This window comes from Peromyscus maniculatus, chromosome 1 (genome assembly GCF_049852395.1).
Source record: "Peromyscus maniculatus bairdii isolate BWxNUB_F1_BW_parent chromosome 1, HU_Pman_BW_mat_3.1, whole genome shotgun sequence".
Classification (NCBI taxonomy): domain Eukaryota; kingdom Metazoa; phylum Chordata; class Mammalia; order Rodentia; family Cricetidae; genus Peromyscus; species Peromyscus maniculatus.
The window spans coordinates 122,779,503-122,800,213 of record NC_134852.1 but is presented as its reverse complement, the minus strand read 5'-3'; the positions used below and the strand labels follow the sequence as shown (position 1 = coordinate 122,800,213).

Below are 20,711 nucleotides of genomic sequence, written 5' to 3'. Positions count from 1 at the left end.
CAGCTCCATGAGGGCAGGGACTCTGAGTGTGTCTGTCTGGTTCCCTGCCGTCATCCTGGCAACCCCAAGCATGAGACTGGCATATAGCTGGTGCTCAACACTGATCTGCTGGATCCCCGGGCAATGGCTTCTACCACGGATGGGAAGAAAGGATAGCAGGGGCAGCCCAGGCTTTGGAGCTGGGCAGACGGGGATCTGAAACTTTCCAGACACCACATCCACAGCTCCGCGGCCCCTCCCTGCCCAGCCCCTCATCTCAGCACAACGGGGAGCCCTTAGGGAAGTTAGCTGGAAATAACATATAAAGCCTTAAGACGACACAAGGCAGAAGCCTCGGCCATGTTTTCGGTTCACAAACACTTATTTAGCACTTGTGTGTAAGATGTTTTTCAATCACAATGTGCAATACCAGATCACAATCGCTTCAGTTAATTTTTGTAACAATCCTCTGAAGTTGGATCTTCAGCCTTTGAGACGGGGAGAAGGAAGAAGGTAACTTGCCCGAAGCCGGAGACCTAAAAGTGCAGGGCCAGGGTTCGTATTAATTACAGTCTAAACTGCTAAGTGCTGCACCTGTCTGCCTCTAGGGCTGACAAGCACTGCAGACTGGTTTCTGTCCCAACCCCTGTAGGATTCCAAGGACATCTGACCACACTGCCAGACTGGTGTCTTCAGTTACAGGGGAAAGAGACACAGCTACTCCCCTGGATCAGTGCTGCTCTGTTTTGTCGGTTTTCACTAGGGGGTGTACTCCCCTGGAATCTAATTTCAGACAAGCACATTCACTAAAAACTTCCCTCTCATCCCATCCTCCCCCACTACAAGAAGCAGCACACAGCTATGCAAAAATAAGATAAGAAATGAGGGGCAGAGCTAAAGAGAGAGAGGCCTGTGTGCCTTTAGAGCAAATTCAGAGGCGGACCTGAGAATAAGCGCTGTACATCAGGGAGCAGAGAAGACAGCCAGGCACATGGAGGCCGGATACACAGCCTCGGATACCCAGAAGTCCAAGGTCACAAAAAAATTAAGCCATTTTCTCCAAGGGACGAAAGCTTATCATAAAGAACTTTCCATTTACTCTCCTGTCAACCATGATGGAAATCTCGTTACCAAAATAAAGCAACTGACCCTGCTTCTTCCAATGTTTCAGGACTCATGACTTCACAAAGAACTCCACAAATGCTCAGAAACAGAGGAACAGCAGCATCCTCAAGGAAAACATGCACTGACTGACTGCAGAGAACCCCAGAGACTTGCAGTGCATTCCTTTTTTAAAGCTCTTAGGGGCTGCTGATTCCTGGTCCACCTAGGTTCTGATTCTTGTATGTGACGGCAAAAGCTTGATTACAGAGGTGGTTCTGGCCTTACACTAGCTCACGTGACTCTGTCCCCAGGTGGCTGAGGTATCACTGTGGAAAGTCAACTTTCTCTACTTGCAAAGTCCCTGGCAGGGCAGAGGCAACTCCCATGAATTGGGGGTCCATCTCCACCTCCCCTAGTCCAGGAACTACTACACTTCGTGCCAAGATAGCAGGGGCATTCTATTACATGGCACAATGATGGAGAGCTGAGGGGAGTGTTTCCTCGGTGGAAAGACCAGGATACTGCAAGCTCAGCGCAGAAAATCCATCTCTTCCTCCCCAGTCAGGAAACAAAATCCTACAGGTTCTGTACTCTCTGCCCTGTGAAAACCCATAACCAGTCCTCGACTCTTCCTCCCTAGTGAGCTGTGATTCCTGAAGCTGTTCCCTCAAAGGGGTTGCCTCATTTTAAATCTGGCTGGTTACCAACACAGACAATAATCAGATAGTGTTGACTTAAGGAAAAAGACACCCATCTCAAAAGCAGAACTGGGAAGTACCCTGGTGATACAGACATGTCCCACAGCCAACACCAAGCTTACCAATATCTAATAACTCCGCTAAGTTCCAAGCCCTAAAACCACAACGTCCAACATGGCAAATCCCCAAGGCCCTGTGGTGATCATTTATTTGACCATGTTTCCCAGGAGCTCAAAACTAGACAACATCAAGGGCAAAAGGGATCAGGTTAAATTGTGGACAGAACAACTCAAATCTAAAGTTTCCCGTGGTTCAGTTCACAGCCAGAGACCTTAAAAATCATCTTCACATAAAAAGTTCACAACTGAGTTATAGCAAAGTGGTCAGCTATTCACAAAGGAAAATCTCAATGGAGAAAAAACAAAAACAAACTGTCGTTTTCTGGGCATGGTCTCACTAGATAGCCCAGGCTGGCCCTAAAACCCCACTTATCCTCCTGCCTCAGCCTCCTGAGTGCTGGGATCACAGGTGTACCCTACCAAACCCAGCTTACACCATGAACCTAGATTAAAACAATTTCTGAGCAAATGAGTGGGAGCTGCACAAGCAATGTCCCAAAGCTACGCTTCCCCACACGTGACAAAGTCAGCTCAAACGAACGAATGAAAGCCATGGGGGGGAGGGGGGGCCAGGGGAAGACAGGACTCGGGACACCTAAGGCCCCGAAACCATCCACCCATGGCAGCTGAGCAGTTTTGGCCCAACTTCGCTACCCTAGATACAAAGAGGATTCTGTGGCTACAGAACTCACGAGAGCCTAAAAGAAATGCCACAAGTCTGGGTTCTCACTCCCGGGTGCATGACAGGCTGAGAGGCTCAGTGCCACAGAGAGCAAAAGTGTCTTTGTTTCCATTACATCATCCATGGTGAAGGGGGAGGGCAGGCGGGCCACAGCTGGTGGCAGCTGTACCACCATCTGCTTTCTCCTCCTCAGCAGCCTTTGCTGCTCTGAGCACAGCCTCCTTGGGCTGCGGACAGAGAAGTGCAGGGTTAAAGGTACAACATCCTATTACAGAAAGAGTCGGAATTACTGAGAAATAAATCACTCCTCTGTTGAGTTAACGGCCTCGGGCAGTTGATGAGCTGGTGTTCTTGGAATTTACGCTGTTTGCATCTCTTTAGACTTGGTGACAACATAAACTCTGTCAACTCAATTAGACAAACACTGTGTACAAGCAACCACCTGCCATCTGCTTCCCTAAAAGGTAGGTGGCCAAAAAGCACAGGTCTGCAGCTGGAAGCATTCTGGAAAAGAAGAGAGACATCCCAACACTGTGGAGGCAAGCGTCACACTAGCTGCTGCTGCTGCTGCTGCTGCTGCTGCTGCTGCTGCTGCTGCTGCTGCTGCTGCTGCTGGCATCCCGAGCCATTCGGAAAGCTGGGCTTGCCTTCCTCACCTTCATGCAGCTGCCTTCGGAGCCTACCTACAGGACCTCACCCAGGGAAGGTGAAGCTGGTACTTAGGGGGGTTGGGGGAGTCAACAACAGCATCTCAGCTGGCAGTTCGACTGCAAGTGGGAAGCGGAGTCAAACAGGCTGCTCAAGCCCACACGTGTGTTTTATCTGCCCAGTTCAGGGGGGGGGTTGAATATTTTTTGTAGAAGGGCATAGTGTTAGAACAGGGTCTCCTGTAGTCCAGGCTGGCCAAGAGTTTCGGTGTAGCCAAGGATGAGCTAGGACTTCTGGGCCTCCTGCCTCTACTTCCAGAGTGCTAGGATTACAGGGCGTGCACAACCGTACCTACTTTCCCAAGTGCTGTGGATTAAACCTTGGCTTTTGTGATGCTAAGCAAGCACTCTACCAACTGAGCCACATCCCCAGCCAATAAAAATAAATGTCATATACAACTCTAAATCACAGGCTCTTCCTGCAAGGGTGGGAAGGATTCAGGAGACTCGGTCCCATTCCTGACACCAGCTATGTGGAGCTAAATGGCAGGACTCCCTTGAGATGGAGGGCGTGTGCTGAAGAACTTGTTCCCTCCTGCATGAATGCCACTGTGGCACCTGGACCTTCAGAGCATCTGCCAGAAGGCCTGTCAAGCAGGAAGAAAGAGCAAACCCCCAGAGATGTTATCCCAGTATCCCTTATTGACACTCTGTAGTGGAGCCCTGGTCCCTGGGATATCCAATTGTCATTCCACAAAGAGCATCCGAGCTGGTTTCAGAGAACATCCCCTCCCACCACGGCAGGTTGCAGTCCCTGAAAGGAATGTTCCAGGCCACTTACCATACATTTTGCCTTCGTCTGATAAGATGATTTTCCTCCTCCCACACGGCGGATAGATAGCCAGGGCCTCCTGAAAGCTCTGCTCTATGTCAGGACTCCAGACCCCCTCCGCATCATTGTCCATCGGCTTATCTGCCGAGTCGCTCATCCTTTCCATGTTTTCGGCAGGGCTCTCGCTGCCGCTCCAGCTGCTGGGCTCAATTTTGGCGGTTGGATTTTCCAAGCCGAAGCCTGGAGCCTTTTCAAGAAAACAAACCTAAAAGAGAAATCATAAAATAGTATAAGGATGGGATCATCATCCACACACTGCTCCTATGAGCTGCACTGTAGGGCCTTGGCCATTAGTGTTTCGTGGACAATAACTCCAGTGAAGAATATGGAATTCTGAGATCTCAGATGATTGTGTTCAGTGTGTGTCGTGTTAAGCACCCTACAAAAACATTAACGGCCGGCTGAAGCCAGGTAATCTTCCTCGATGAGAGGAAAGTCTCACCAATGAAGGCAATCACTCAGAGCTACATCTGCAAGGCTCTCACGTGAGAATCTTTTACTAAGTGCCCATACCCTACAAGCAGTGCGGTACTCAAGGGTAGTCAAATCCCCATAGCAGAACAAGTGTTTTAAAAAAATAAAATAAAATAAAAGGTATCAGCTTCACTCTAGCAAGTGACATCCTAACGAAATGTCACACCATCTCAATACAAGATCATGCAAGAGTGGGGGACAAGAGAAATGAGATTACTTCAGTGCCACGGGTACTCATCCTACCAGTCAGTGGTACCAGTTGACCGAGACCTAGCACATTGATCTTTGGGGCTCCTACCTTGTGGACCCCTGTGGAGTCAGGACACCCGGTCCTAAACTCTAACCCTGAATGAAGCAGAGACCAGTTCAGTCCGCTCCCACACCTGCCACGCTTGTGGAGATGTTCCCATTCCTATGGGGCAGCAGCCGGTCCTACAGCATACTCTCCCAGTCATCTGGAAACTGTGGGGCAATCTTTCCTTCATTCTTCTGAGCAGTGGAGATAACAGAACCACAAGAAATCTTCCTCCAAAATGTAAGCGCATTCCCTTTCGATTATACATGCCTCCTATAGTCACAAGGGGATAAGCTTTCTAAACAAATGTCACGCTGGCTTGACACCAAGGTGAAAATGATCTAATCCAGTACTCCCTGCTGGCTGCACACTAACATATCAATATTGCTTTGTGAAAACCACATCAGATCATTAATGCAGAGGGCTCCCCAAAAGAAGGAGGGAGGAGAATCACTCCTGGGGAATGATGGAAAAGGAATCATGGTGTGCCTCAGCAGGGAGGGCCTCATGTGATCACTGCTGCTCCCCTTACATCCCTGCAGTATTTCAACACAAGAGGCAAGAGGAAAGCATGCCCATGTTCCAAGGTGCTGTCAGCTGAGCACAAAAAACCGAGTTTCTTCCCTTGCCTCTCCCAACTGTCTCCTCTCACCAATGCGTGGGTCAACAGACCCTCGGGATAGAGCACAACCCATGGTCTAACTGATAGGTGGTTTTGGACTCCTCACATTGGCTTTCTTCAATTTGGCAGCCTTTTTTGTTTGTTTGTTTGGTTGGTTGGTTGGGGTGTTTGTTTGTTTGTTTGTTTGTTTGTTTGTTTGTTTGTTTGTTTGTTTGTTTTTCTAGACAGGGTTTTTCTGTTGTAGTTTCAGTGCCTGTCCTGTTTCTCGCTCTGTAGACCAGGCTGGCCTGGAACCCACAGAGATCCGCCTAGCTAGCATTTGTATTTTTTTTTTTAAAAAGGTAGTATGCTTGGTTTTAACTGTTATCTCTAAGCCATCATTCAGAGAACATGTCAGCAAAATATTGACAACCCTGTACCAACACACATACGCTTACACAGGACGTCAAAATTTGCCAATGTCAAGGTATAAATTATGAAACAAGAAAGGCTTTTGTGACTGGCCCCAAGATGAACTTTGGGTGCCTGCCTGCGCCTCATGGGCCTTTTTAATTTTCAAGTGATTACATTTTGGGTTGGGATCTGAGAGTACTATAAAATCTGAGCTAAGCTGTAACCACCCTAGTGATTGCTTACTGGAGAAATTACGAGAATAGGAGGGAACTCTTTGATAGTGGCTAGCCTTTCCCAACCAAAAAAAAAAACAATGCACACACATATAAAACCATAGGCCAAGCCAGGACAGATCCCAGCAGAATGAATTCGCTCAAGGAAGCTGCACTTAAAGACATATATTAGATGTGTGGGTGCTCAACCACTATAGCCAAGGGATGGAATTCAGCAGAGTGAGAGCTGAGAGGCCTGGGCCTTTGTAGGCCTAGGAAGAAGGTTCTTATGCAACTAAAAGTATAGTCTCCAGAAGAAAACATACCAACAACCCCCACCCAAAGTCTTAAGAGCATCTATCTCATCAGCTGGTCACACAGGCTATGCTGGAACTCACCAGTGGGAGGACACTCACTGGCTCCTCAGCACCTCCCACCTTCACACTGGGATGCTGAAACTGCACAGCCAATTAGGTCAACACCCATTTCCTCACTTAACTTGACCCTATCATCCCTGAGGGTCTATCCATCCTTCAGGTCTGCCTCTCCTCAAAGATCCTTTTCCTACAGCCTGACCAACCCTTGGGATCCCTATGGGCCTTCATAACTACTCACCCCTCACCATTGCATCTGAAATCACAAAGGAGGGGACAGCCCCACTCGATGATGTTTGGAAGAAGACTCCACCTTAAGGAAAGCCTGTCCACTAGCCAAACTGTCCACCAAGGATAGCCTCACCTCAGAAGACTAGCAGCAAAGGCTTGCAGACAACATTCAAGTTGCTTCTCAGGCTAAAAGTCACACACATTAATTGATCCATCCACCCAGGAAGCACAAACATAGCTCTAAACACTCCTACATTTTGATTCATTTAGAGGGAAAGAAAGAACTTTGTGACTAGGCTCTTGCAATTTATCCTACTGGAGCTCAGCAGGATGAAGTTACCTCCTCTGGACCTAAAACAGCACACAGCCCAAAAAAACACCAGGCACAAAATCTACAGAGCTACTCAGGTTCTTGGTTTTACAACCCAAGTGTAAGATGAGCCCCTGTATGGGCAGAGAGTTTTGATCACAAGGCTGGTAGGGCTGGCTGAGAAAGCGTCCCATACTAGATACCAAAATAACCATCCAGGCATTCCACTTCTTAGCTCCAAAGCCACCTCATCCTGGAAATTGTCCTTGTCACTCTAGTGACTGTGAGAGTATCAGTCACACTTTACGAGCATCCTACATGTATACAGCTGGTTACTGCTCAATCTACCTTGATTTGAATGCACACCAAAAAGCACCTGCTTATTACCAACATTAAGATCTAATCAAGTCAGGTCCAGTGGCATACGCCTATCATCTCAGACCTCTGGAGGTGGGGATGGGAGGACCCAGAAGTCAAGGCCAACCTATGCAGTGAGACCACCATCATCACCACCACTGCAGAATATAATGGATTATTCACAGGCCATCTGCAGAGCTGATGTCTTCCCTTCCCCACACATCTTTTGACTATGAAAGTCCAGTTTCCCTCAATTCAGAATGAAGAAGTAAGACTGTGTGTGTGTCTTTGTGTGTGTGTGTGTTACATTCAAACTGGGATATGGATTCAAAACTTGACTCACTCACCAGAATCACATGGCTCAAACTAAATTAGTGAATCTTTTTAAAGCTCAGGTTTTCACGTATACAATGGAGATATTAAATTCTATTCAAATGTAGAAAAGCAATGGGGGGGGGCAGCTGAAACCTGATTGCTGTGAGATATAAAAGGAAGAGTTGGTCATCTGAAAAACCATGTGCCCTCCCTCACTCACTGACTATCCAGTCAATCCTCTCTAGACAAAGCATGCCACGATGCCAAAATACCCCCCAAACACAGGACGGTGGAGGAATAAAGGTATGCCCCTGAGAGCTCACTTAAAAAGGAAATCAACTTACTAAGGATTTGCATCTTAAAAGTCTTCAGAAGACCAAACAGAAACTTCACATTGTTGACAATTAGCTTCCTAATATCCACCCTAGTTCAAACTTTCTCACAAATTATAGTTTTCATATTCTTTTGGGCAAGGTGGTTCAAGTGTCTCCAAGGAAAGACTGCTGAAACCAACAAAAACGTGTGTGTGTGTGTGTGTGTGTGTGTGTGTGTGTGTGTGTGTGTGTGTGTTATGTAGTCAAAGGACCTCAGTTTCCATCATGAACACCACTCTGTAGGCCCCTCGTCTCCTAAAATTTCCCAGCCCCGCACTACTCAAAACACAGCTGTTAACAATAACCCCAAAAGCCTGCTAATTGGCCAGACAGCCGCCCTTCCGCCATGGACATTCCTTCCTCAGAACCCACCAACACTTCAAGATTGCTAAGAGCAGGGGGAGGTGTCATAAGTGCACTTGACCCACACAGCCGAGTCTAAGAGCCTGAGGACAGAAGGGAGGGGAGGGCAAATGCAGGCGCTTCTGACACCGACTCTACACATGTGACATGTGACAAGAGAAGGTGCTCTTCCCCTGGCAGATTCCCATGAGGCCCTCACCATGGAAACATCTTACCCCTTCATTAAAACTAGCCCTTGTGGTTAATGAAACACCACTGAGCATGAGGGTCAAGGAAATCCAGAAACCTTGTTCTAGCCAGTGTCTTAATTATCTATGAAAACAGAGGAAAGGAGCCAGACTATGAGTTGGACTTAGATGTCTGCCTAAGTACCCAGGACCACATCTCATGTACCTCGGTGGCCACTGTTAGCCATGAAGGAAGCCAATTCATCCATCCACCCACTATCTTGCATTCCTGTGTTACTGTGCTCTCTCTCTGCACCCCAATGCACTCCAGGAAAGGGACCATTATGCTCACCCTAACATTTTCACCCCAATGATGACACAGTACTGATACAGAAATAGCTAATAAAGGAGTGAGTATCACCCAGATGACCTGAGCCTGTTTTGATAACATGACAGCTCATCCCCCAAACTCATGCTAACTAAATTTCCACTGACTAGTAAGCACTAAAAGAAACCACTCCAGCACTGGGAGGGAGCTCAGTGATGGAGTGCTTGAAGAGGTCCACAAGAAGATGGGGGGGGACGGGGACACCCCACCCTATTAGAAACATGTCAAAGGAAACACAAGCCAGACAGAGTGTGTATGGTCCCACATCTTATCTATCAGCCATTATTACTGACAACTAGTAGTTATGTGCAAGAGACAAATACCTACGGTCTGAATCCTAAGAGGTAGGTTACTTTCTTCGTAAACCTTACTTCAGCTGGGCAGCAGTGGTGCACACCTTTAATCCCAGCACTCGAGAGGCAGAAGCAGAGGCAGGTGGATCTCTGTGAGTTTGAGGCCAGCCTGGTCTACAGAGTGAGTTCCAGGAAAGGCTCCAAAGCTACAGAAAAACGGGAGGGGGGGGAGCTTACTTAAAAAAACTGCTGACATTCCCTCTTTCCCTTTTCTGGGGACCACTAGAGAAGAGAGAGAACTAGAAGACAAAGCTGTAAGGAAAGCAGAAGAGGGGGAAAGTAATGTGAGGACCAGAGGCTCCTCTTCAAAGGGAGAGGAACTGGTAAGGCCAGTGGGAGCACGTGGGGGAGCAGGGGTGGGTGGGAGGAGAGCTAATAAGCCAAGACCTTCACTCTAGCTCCAGAGGTGCCAGAAGCGGGAGCCATTGGGGGAGGGGTGTGGGAAAGGGAATCACACAGAGAGATATTTATAGCACTCAGCTTGACCACGAATTGGATAGCTTGAAGGTCACAGTGATCTTCACAAAAGCCCAGATGTTTTATGTGAGAAAAAAGCTACACTCCATCAAAAAACCCGAGGAGACAAGGAACTTTCCTTCCAATGTAATCTCAGACAGCACATCTAAATACAATTCCACAGCTTCCCAGGGATCCCAGGTGAGGAACAGTGACGGATTCTGTCTGTAGGCCCGCCTGTCACTGCTCTGCCCTTGGGTATTATCTCCGCCTTAGGAGGTACAGGATGGAAGCTGCCTGAAGTCTGTCCAAAGCTTCACAGAATCGGAGTCTCCTGTGGAGATGGAGTGAATTCCATAGGCAGATCAGACTCACGCGGCAGCCTCGGCAGGCAGGAGGAAGGCACTGCTGAATTCCGGGCTCTGTCCACAGCTGACATCACCACGCCCCGTCTAATTAATTCCTAATGAATAGTGATGACACTGACTCACCTCCCTGGGCAGTTGGGAGGAATTCTGGGCACTAATGACAGTTAATTGCTTTTGCATATGTAAAGTGGGGCATGTAATTATTTTCCTATCATCTCAGACACTCACAAACCTTGCTAACAAGTGGCCTAATCATGTGGGGCTCAGCAGCCAGAGGGGTGGAACTGAAGAATATATGTAACTGTCAGAGATGGCAGAACTCTCCAGAAGACGGACTCTGAAGCAATGTCTATCACACAGCAGACAGCAACCAGTGAGCCTTGTTTGGTGTCATGGGCTCCAACTGTCAACAGGTTCCCTCTACATTTGGTAGGAAGGAAAGGCTAATCATAATTATTTCTTATATGTTTCAAAAATTACCTTCCTATCAACAAAACCCATCCACAGGCCAAGAACTCTTCACCCAGTCCACCATTCCTGAGCACCACCCACTGGAGGGCTTGACATTACCATCCTGAGATATTCTTATTTCCCAGTGCCATCAGGCCTGAGTATATGCCCAGGTGATGGCTCAGGAAAAGCTTTGATTGACTTCATGTGATACAGTCCTTACCACGCTGTTACCAATCAATAAAGGAACTACCCTCTCCAGTCATGAACCACTGAAAATAGCAATTCTGTCCCTTCCTCCCACCTCCATCCAAGGTGACCACAATTCTCCTTCATCTGGGAATTCCTCAAGATGCAGCCACCTACGCACAGTGACAGGCAGTCTACCCCCAGCCTCTCCAATGCACAAAACCTGATGTAAAAATACAGTGAACACAACACGATGCAGTCAGCAGGCTGAGAACAGACCCTCCAGTGTGACAGTTACATTGACTGTCAACCTGACAGGATCAAGAACCATTTAGGAGAAAGTCACATGTCTGTGACTGATTATCCAGATTGGGCCAAGTGAGATGGGAAGACTTACACTAAATGTGGGTGGCATCATCCACCGAGCTGAGGTCCTGGACTGAATAAAAAGGAGAAAGCTGTACACACATTTGTTACTCTCAGTTTCCTGACTGCAGACTGCATGTGAGCAGCTGCCTCAATTTCCTGACACGGTGCCTTCCTGGCCATGATGGACTAACCCCTGAAATGTGAGCCATGCTAAGCCCTTCCTTCCACAAGATCTTCTGCCAGCTATTGTCACAGCAAGAGAGGTGTAATGAATATGCCCAGCTAAACAACTGTCCTGGAGAAACAGACTTCACCCCTAATACTGGTGACCTTCCAGCTCCAAGAGAAGACCACAATTTACCCTCAAGCAGCCGTCAGTGTCTCAAGAGGAAAACCAGTAACCTTGCCCAGAGGTTAACTGACAAAACCCCAAGAGTGCCTCCTGAATTCCAAGTGGTCTACAGAACAAATGCATGTTCCAGATTAGACAAGTCAACCATAATATATGCTTTAAAGAAAAAAAAAAAAAAACACTAGTAAGATAGATGAACACTTCTCAGGCAGTAACCTAAACATAACCATAATCCTCCTTGCTCAGAAAGTCTGGTTCACCCTCAGGGTATCTTAGCATTTAACATGGCTGGAGAGATGGCTCAGCCATTAAGAGCATGTAGTGCTCTTGCAGAGAACCAGAGTTCAGTTACCAACATCCACATCAGGCAGCTCATAACCAACTATAACTCCAGCTCTGGCTTCTAGATTCCAGGGCACCTGTACTCATACATGCACATTCCCACACAGAAACACTCATGGTTCTTAAAGATCTGAAAGTAGACAATTCCTATTTTTATTTCTTTTTATTTTTTACTTTTATTGTATTTTCATGAGTATGGGTGTTTTGTCTGCATGTATCTATGTTCACTACATGCATGCCTAGTGCCCACAGAGACCAGATGAGGGTATCAGATCCCCTGAAAGTGTAGTTACCAACAGTTGTAAGGCAACACGTAAGAATTGGACCTAGGTCCTCTGGAAGATCAGTCAGTGCTCGTAGCTGATGAACCATCTTTCTAGGCCGACAGTTCATATTTTAAAACATACCAGATAAGTACGTACATTGTGTTTGGCTAAACCCTGTAAGAAACCATCTTCAACCACATGCCTGAAGTGGTGCCTGTGAGTGAGCACCACACCAGGGAACACTGGCTCCCTGGGTGGCAGGCAGATCTACAGGTAAACGCCTCGGGAGTCACCCCGAATTACAAAAGACACTCAGTTGGTGTCACTTTTTGCTGCCAGCCAATTTAATGATATGTTAGCTCTGGACTCACACCAAAGTCCAGTAGCTGACCTGCCCTGATGTGCCCCCCACCCTTTAGGTGATTCAGAATGCCTACTCCCTGGCATCAGAAACATCACTCCCACTATATGCGGGGGAACCATCCTTGCCTTCCTCTCCGGCTTCTGGGAATTATATATAACTACTCTTTTGGTCTGGGCCTCCACCAGTACCAGAATGGCTTTGATGGACAAGCTGGAGGAACAGAGAGAGGAGAAGGGCAATCCATAGCTTGCCTCTCATTGGGACATAGGTCAGACAGACAACACAGAAATCTTGAACCAAGATGGCATTTTGAGCTGTTCACTTAAGGAGCCCAAGCCCTGCTCTAGTTCACCTACCACAAACACTCCATCAGATCTTCTCCAAAGATGCAGAAGATCCTCATGGATCTCTCCAGCACTTGCAGATCCAAACTCTAGGCTCTACCACATCCAAGAAGGAAAACAACCCTCATCCCCTGGCAAGCTAAGGTAATAAAAAAAAAAAAAAAAAGATCTGTCATAGCACACTCTTGTAGAAACAAGGTCGGAAATGAGGACACCACTCCTTGAGGATCCATTTCTAAAGGACCCCAGCAGACATCCTGACAGTTAACCTAAATCATACTCGGGTTTCAGTTTTGAGTCCCAAACACCTAGGGCACAGAAACTGATATTGTATTACTACCTCTAGGACCCAGGACAGTGACCATAAGACTCCAATAACTAACGAAGCTAGCTAAAGCTGTGGGTAAGACTCACCTGGTGCAACAAATCCACACTCACGCAATTCTGAAGCCCAGCGCTGAATGACTTACAATGGCCTATATTAAAATTCGCACGTCAGACACTGTGGCACAGACCATGACCCCAGCATCCAGGAGGCTGAGGCCAGAGGATCCTGTGGTAGAGGTTAGTCTGGGTCACACAGCAAGTTTGCGGCCAGCTTGGGTTACACAGTAAGTCCATGTCACCAAGGTATACAGAACAGACCAGTATCTCAAGAGTCCAGAAACAAACCCCAAGCAGGCCTTTGCACTTGGTTTGTGACAAGGGTAAAAGACAATTGTGTCAATAAACAAGGGTAATCAGGATCTATCTGAACAAAATAAATGACCCTTACCTCACACCATACTCTACAATCAACCTGAAAGAGACTTTAGATCTGAATTTCAAAAGCAGATAAGACTAGAAGAAGACCCAGAAGATTACCGTAATATATCAAATTCTTGCTGTCAAAGGACAAAATGGGGCTGGTGAGTTAGGCCAGCAGGCAAAGTGCTTGCAACCAAGCTCACTTCACCTAAATTCAACTCCAAGACCCAACACTCAAGATGGAGCAAACCACTGCCTCAAGTTGTCCTATACCTACACACCTGCTCAGTGGCACACATGCATGCATGTGTACACACACAATCAATCAATCAATTGATCGATCGATCGATCTAAGATGCTTTGTGAGCAGGGCTGGTGAGATGGCTCCTTGGTTAAGAGCACACACTGTTCTTGCAGAGGACCCAATAACAGCTCACTATTGCCTGGGACTCCAGCTCCAGGGATCCAATGTTCTCTGGTCTCCTTGGGCAATTGTATTCATGTGCACAAAAGTAAAGTTAAAAATAATAATAATAATAATAATAATAATAATAATAATAATAATAATAATGACAAAATGAGGACAGAAACAGCAAAAATTGGATCACAGTTACTTAAGAGAGTGAAACAGGAAGATGGCTTGCACCCAGGAATTCAAGGCCAGCCTATGGAGAACCAACCCTCAAAAAAAGCAATAAAGGGGGAAAGGGAGGGAAAGGGGGAGGGAGGGGACTGAGGGACTGTTACAAGTGAAAACTTCCTTGTGCTTCAAGAAGCATTGAGAAAATAAAATCGGGGGGGATGGTAGAGGAAAGCAGACTTCTGTGACTGAGGATGGCAAGTTCCAGGCTAGTCAGGGCTACACAGTATGAACCTGACTCAGATTCTAACATGAAACCACAAAGAAGTTTGCAAAGTCACCAAACAATCACTTGATACATAATAAATTCCTACGAAATAATCAGACATCGAAAATGAAAAACCATTTTAAAAACCAACGCACTATATAAAAAACAAAGAGACAATGGGAAGGTGTTCCACATACCTAGTACAACATGTCCACCCTGACACTACGTGGCCTACATGGGAGTCTGAGGGAAACGTCTGCCATCAGCTCTCCCCTCCAACACGGTCGAGTCTTTCTTGCTGTTTCTGTTGTTGTACTGTATATTCTAGGTTAGCTGCCCGGGGAGCTTCTGGGTGACTCCCACCTCTACCTCCATCTTACTACAGAAGATCTAGGATTCTGGACGTTTCAAACACATCATCAGGCCCCACAGCAATTACTTTTACCTGCTGAGCCATCTTCTCAGGCCCTAAAATAAAAGCCTAAGGCTGACAAGTGTTGTCAAGGATGTTGAGTACCCAGAATCCTCACAGACAGCTGATGAGAGTATATAGTAGTCCAAGCATTCTAGAAAACTCTTTGGCAGTCACTATGCACCACTAGACCTGACTAGATGCATACTTGCTGACTTGGCAATTCCAAATCCTCACAAGACCCATGAAGAGAGGTTCTTTACAGGTTCGGTTCACGAACATTTATATGAGCACTCATCAGGGCAGCTAGAGATGCTCAATCCCTCTCCCTTTTTTTTTTTGGAGATGCTCAATTTCTTATTAACTACAGGATTTATAGCCTGCATCATAGTCATAAAATGGAATATTAGAAAAAACCCACAGTCCAACACAGTAACCGTTAATGACGGGTGCATTCAAATATCAGTTGCTAGGACTAAATCAGCAGCAAATCATGATCTCAGGAGCCACCGTGGCTAGTGGCTGCCACAGTGAACGTTCTGTGGGATGCTGCTACTGCAGTCAATGGTGCTGTTTAGTGGCATAAACCAGACGCAAAGAGAGATCTACTCTAGGCTTCCATTAACAAGTTCAAATACCAACAAGACTAATCTATCAGCCAGGGTAGTGGCACATGCTTGTAATTCCAGCACTGAGGTTAAGAAAATCTTCAAGTTCGCTGGGCGGTGGTGGCGCACGCCTTTAATCCCAGCACTTGGGAGGCAGAGCCAGGCGGATCTCTGTGAGTTCGAGGCCAGCCTGGACTACCAAGTGAGTCCCAGGAAAGGCGCAAAGCTACACAGAGAAACCCTGTCTCGAAAAAACAACCAAAAAAAAAAAAAAAAAATCTTCAAGTTCAAGGTCAGCCTGGGTAGCATAGTGAGACCCTACCTTTTAAAATAAGACAATTAAATTCAAAGAAAAGCCTAATCAAGGTTACCAGGGGGGAGAGTAATGGCACATGTCTGTAAGAGGAACAGAGTTAATACATTTTATACATAGTTACAAAGAAGTTTGAGGTCAGCCTGGGCTACAAGAGACCCTGTATCCAAAACAAAACAAAAAGGTCTGGATGCATAAGTGTTCACAATGGAAAAATACAGGGACTCGATACTGATGACGCATGCACTTTTTTCTAAGCATGTTAGTTACACTTCAATAAAAATCCTGGCAGGGGATGGGGGGCGGGGGGACCCAGCCAAGCATGGTGGCACTTGCCTGTGAGCCCAGTACCAAAGGTCACAAATTTGAAGCCAGCCTGGGCTACACAGAGAGACCTTATCTCCAAAGAAGGTTGGTGGGGGAGGGAAAGATAAAAAGAACAGCGAAAACCACCTGTGTACTTGAGGATGGTTCTGATTCTGGGTTACTCAGTCTATTCCAGTAGTTCTGAGCACAACAGCTCTCAGATGTGTTGCCATGAGCACCCGAGGATTAGCAGAGGAACCATCCAATGGGAGCAGGCGCTGGATCCTCCCCAGTGAGGGTGGCGATGTCACTCATAACCCCCCCCCACACACACACACTGCTTTTTACAGAGATCCCTAAAGAAGGGGGTGGGAATTGTTTAACTACATAGTCAGCAAAGGTTTTAGCCTCCACTCCAGCTGCCAAAATGCACTGAACCACACTGGAGGGCCTCAGGCAAACTGGAAGGCTGTATGGGTCTCCAAATTTGGGTTATTTCCTCAAGTCTACTTCGGGCCCCCATCCCCATCCCATAATTTATTTCTGTACTTTTAAATTTGCTATTCTGCAGTCTTTCAAACTCTCATAAAACAAGCATTCCCATTTTCTAGTCATTCTACTTTAATGTAATAATAAAGCATTTATTGAATGAGGTCCATACTCTTCTGTCTCCTCATCCATATCCAGGCACAAGAGATGGGAAATCAATAAACACTGTGTGCTGGCTACTTTGTATGTCAACATGACACAGACTAGGGTCTTCTGGGAGACATCCCTACATAGGATTGGCCTGTAGACAGGCCTGGGTGTATTTCCTTGATTGATGTGGGAGGGCTCAGTTCTCTATGGGTGCTATCACCCCTGGACTGGGGGTCCTGGGTGCCAGGAGGAAACAGGCTGAGCAAGCCATGAGGACCAAGCCAGTAAGCAGCACTGCTCCATGGCCTCTCCTTCAGGTCCTGCCTCCAGGTTCCTGCCTTTAGTTACTGCCCTCACTGCTAAGACTACATGGAAAACCTTTTCCTCCTAACGTTGCTTTTGATCATGGTGTTTCATCACTGCAATAGAAACTAAATAAGACACCCTAACTCGGTAAGCACAATATATGCAGAAGACATACGGCACATTAATTATCCTTCAAGATCCTCTCCTCCCCTAGAAACTTGACCTGACGCTCCTGCTTGCTCTGTGTTCCCACAGGTAGCACTTCAAATGGTCAGTGTATTAAGGGGACACAGTCTGCCTGCTGCCACTCATGTCAGTCTGGGAGCCTTCAGGGATCTTTCTGTCCTTGATATTCAACAGAATGCTTGGCACATGTTAACTGACCCTCCTCCTCAAATATTAGCTGAATGAATAACTAATGTGCTGAGCTGATGGCCGAAAACATGAACGACTGACTGGATGGTGTTACATACTGCAGGAGGACTGACTACTGGATGCACTCAGGAGCACAGAAATGGGAGTCTATTCTGTGACTCAAGTTCTTGGAAGGATACAGTGAAGGCTGAGCAGTAAACTCTCTAAGAGTATAACAGTGCTAATGTGTTAAAGTCACAGCCAAGCATGAGAGCATAGAAGGCTGGAGCCAAGAGAGAATGATGGAGCTTCGGGCTCCAGGCTCCAGGCCTGTAGCACATGGGCTTCACAGGCCAAGAGCAGAGCTGGAACTGTTCACAGAGCAGGCCAGAAAACACCGGGATTGTGTTCCAGAAAAAGCATGTGAGCTGTGTGTGTGTATGTGTGTGTTCGATCTGTGTGCTTTATGCATGTGTTTGTGTGTGAAGGGAGAAAGGATAAAGGTATGATTTTTTTTCAAATTGGGGCTAGAGAGATGGCTCAGTGGTTAAGAGAACTGGCTATTCTTCCCAAAGACCAGGGTTCCTCTGGAATTCCCAGCACCCACATGGCAGCTTACACCCATCTGTAACTACAGCTCCAGGGCTTCTGACACCCTCACACAGGCACACATGCAGGCAAAACACTGATGAATATAAAATAAAAATAAATTATTTTTTTAAAAAAGTTTATTTTATCAGTGTGAAACCAGAGTTTTTTTTAAATCAAAAGCATTTTCTGGTGTGGTCTGAGGCCAGAAAAACTCTCTAGATCATCTGAGGAATTACAACGTAGGGCATTTCTTAAGCATTCCAAATTTACAAATGTGTGACAGTGACAACTCAGAGAGACAATTCAGGGAGACGGTTTACACAGGTGGCTCGTTTGAACAGCCCAAAACCATGGATTAATTCTGGGGGGGGGGCCGTGGGGGCGGGGTGTCACTCGGCTCTAATAAACGCTCACCCAACTTTGTCTTCAGTCTTCCAGCATATTTCCCTAGTCCCCAAAGAGAGGCTGAGGGTGACAGTGTGCTGATTCAAGCCTCACCTCTCCAGACTGCTGTGCTAAGGCCAGCAAAGTCAACACACACTAACGCAGGAGGCTAACCAAAAACACAGAGAAGTGCCTGTGTGTGAATGTCCGTGGGTACCAGATGAGCTGTCTGTCCCTACCCTTCAAGTGACAAACACAATCTGCACTGGTGGAAGGCCCAGAGATGAAGCATCCGTAAAACAGATCTCACATTACAAAGGATGTAAACTCAAGGGCCATTTAAAACCCCACCCCCAAGCCAACTCAATCTCTACCCAGATCAAACTCACCAGGAGAAACAATCTTGGCACTCTGGTTGGAAATTGGCTGAAACCAGATAAGGGAGTGACTATTGTCTCTCTCTCTCTGTAACAATGAATTACTCTTGTTAAGTGAACACATAGTCCATGTGAATTTTTAATTCTGCACTTAATAACTGTGCCCAGTTTCTTTTCATCAAAAATTAGAATATTATCACCATGGTAAAGAAATCCTTAATAGATAGTATGTCTCTGTCACCAACAAATTACACACTGCTTTAGCTGAGTGTATACAGACTAGTGTGAATACATTTTTTTCTTTTGAGACTCACATTATCTAGCCCTGGCTGACCTGGAACTTGCTATGTAAACCGGCCTGGCCTCCAATCAGACATCTGCCTGCCTCTGCCTCCTGAGCTCTGGAACTGAAAGTGTGCAACACCACGCTCCATCCAGTGTGACATGCATGCATCTTGACTTTGCTGGCATGCTGCAGGTTCTCAAGCAACTGCTGAATAAATCTTCTATGTGACAGTATTTAGTGACTACAGTTTAAATGTGTGTCCACTCTGCATAACCAATTTGCAAAGGCACGAACTCTTTTCCATTCCGTTGTGCAGCCCTCCTAACACCTAATACAGTTCATTAAACAGTGCTTTATTCAAACATCAAATTTAACACATTTTTATGACTTTTAAGAAATCAAGTCAGGCTTCATGTTACATGCCTATAATTCCAGAACTCAAGAGGGAGAGGCAGGAGGATTGCCATTTAAAGGCCAGCTTGGGCTGTACACTAAGACCCTGGAGGAGGGGGGAGGGGCACAAAATCCCTCCTCACCTAAACAATTCCAAGACCAATTCAGGCATACCCTAGTCTAGGCTCACAGAGAAAGCAAGTCACTGTCTTGAAAATATTTCTCCCACTTCCCCAAACCCCAACTGGACTCAATACCAACCCTCCCTTTCTTGACTGCAAGGCTGAGCCCCCACCTCCCAGCAGGGTCTGCTACCTCCTGAGCTGTGGTAGGAAGTCCTCACTAGTGATCGCCCCCAAAGCAGCTGCTTGACTCGCTTGAGGGACTATGACAGAATGGGCCTGAGCTGCCTTTTCAACTTGGGGCCAGTTCACCTCCTGAGGCCTGGGGGCTGCTCTAAGTATCAGGTTACTACAAAAATAACAGCAGGCCTATCTACACCCGTGCCAAGTGCAAGAGGGAAGTGTCCGGGAGGTGAGAAAGAGGGGCCTAGGGAGGAAAGGAGGCAGGCATTTGAATAGGTGCAGGAGAGAGGCCCCGCTTTAAGAAATGCACTTGAGAATTCCTAGCTGCTTTCTTAACATCTCCACTGCAGACCTGCAATCTCCGGTTCCCGCAGAAGCCAGAGGAACTCTGTCTCTATGATACTTGACCATTTTGAAGGTGCTTTTAAAAACTGTTTCAGGGGCAAGCTGGAGAGAGGGTTTTCTTCCAATAGCATACATGAAAGTCAGATTTGAGTCAAAAGGTTTATACAAGGACTCCCAACTCTACAAATCCCCGATGCTGCTCAGCTTTAATGTTCTCAAAACGAAATTCCAGCACCACAGAGCTAATTAGATCTACAGTAGGAGAGGCAGGCCTTCAAGAAAGAAAATGCTAGTAAAAAAGCATTTATTCGCTGTTCTGTTCCTTTCTAAAATGAAATCAAAGTTCACTCCCGTGCCACGGCCCTCATGCACACAGGCGCACTGCTGGCTTGATGTGGTCTGGCCAGCCTGGCCATTTCAAATAAAGTGAACTTCAATCACCCTATGGAGTTAGCAGGTTATTGATTCTACGTCCATCATTCTTTCATCTTAGTTTGCTCCACACACAGCCTCTTTAATTGGCTCCTGGAAACTGTTTTATAAGTGGGTGGGTGTGGACCCAGCACCAAGGCTCTCCTTTGGACCTGACAAGTAACCTTCAAGATCAGGCCATCACTTGGGCAGATGAAGTCTCCCACTGAAATCTCA

At 46.7% G+C, this 20,711-nt stretch overlaps 1 protein-coding gene across 9 annotated transcripts in view; it reads right to left on the bottom strand.

The window, feature by feature from the left end:
- Tead1 (TEA domain transcription factor 1) overlaps positions 1 to 20,711 on the bottom strand; it is a 237,042-nt gene that overhangs the window by 150,084 nt on the left and 66,247 nt on the right. For all 9 annotated transcript variants that reach the window (XM_076550475.1, XM_076550459.1, XM_006978606.4 and 6 more), the window contains exon 2: positions 4,071 to 4,326. In XM_076550475.1, coding sequence (XP_076406590.1) covers positions 4,071 to 4,227 — 157 coding nt within the window. In that variant the 5' untranslated portion in view covers positions 4,228 to 4,326. The remainder of the gene's footprint in view (positions 1 to 4,070; positions 4,327 to 20,711) is intronic.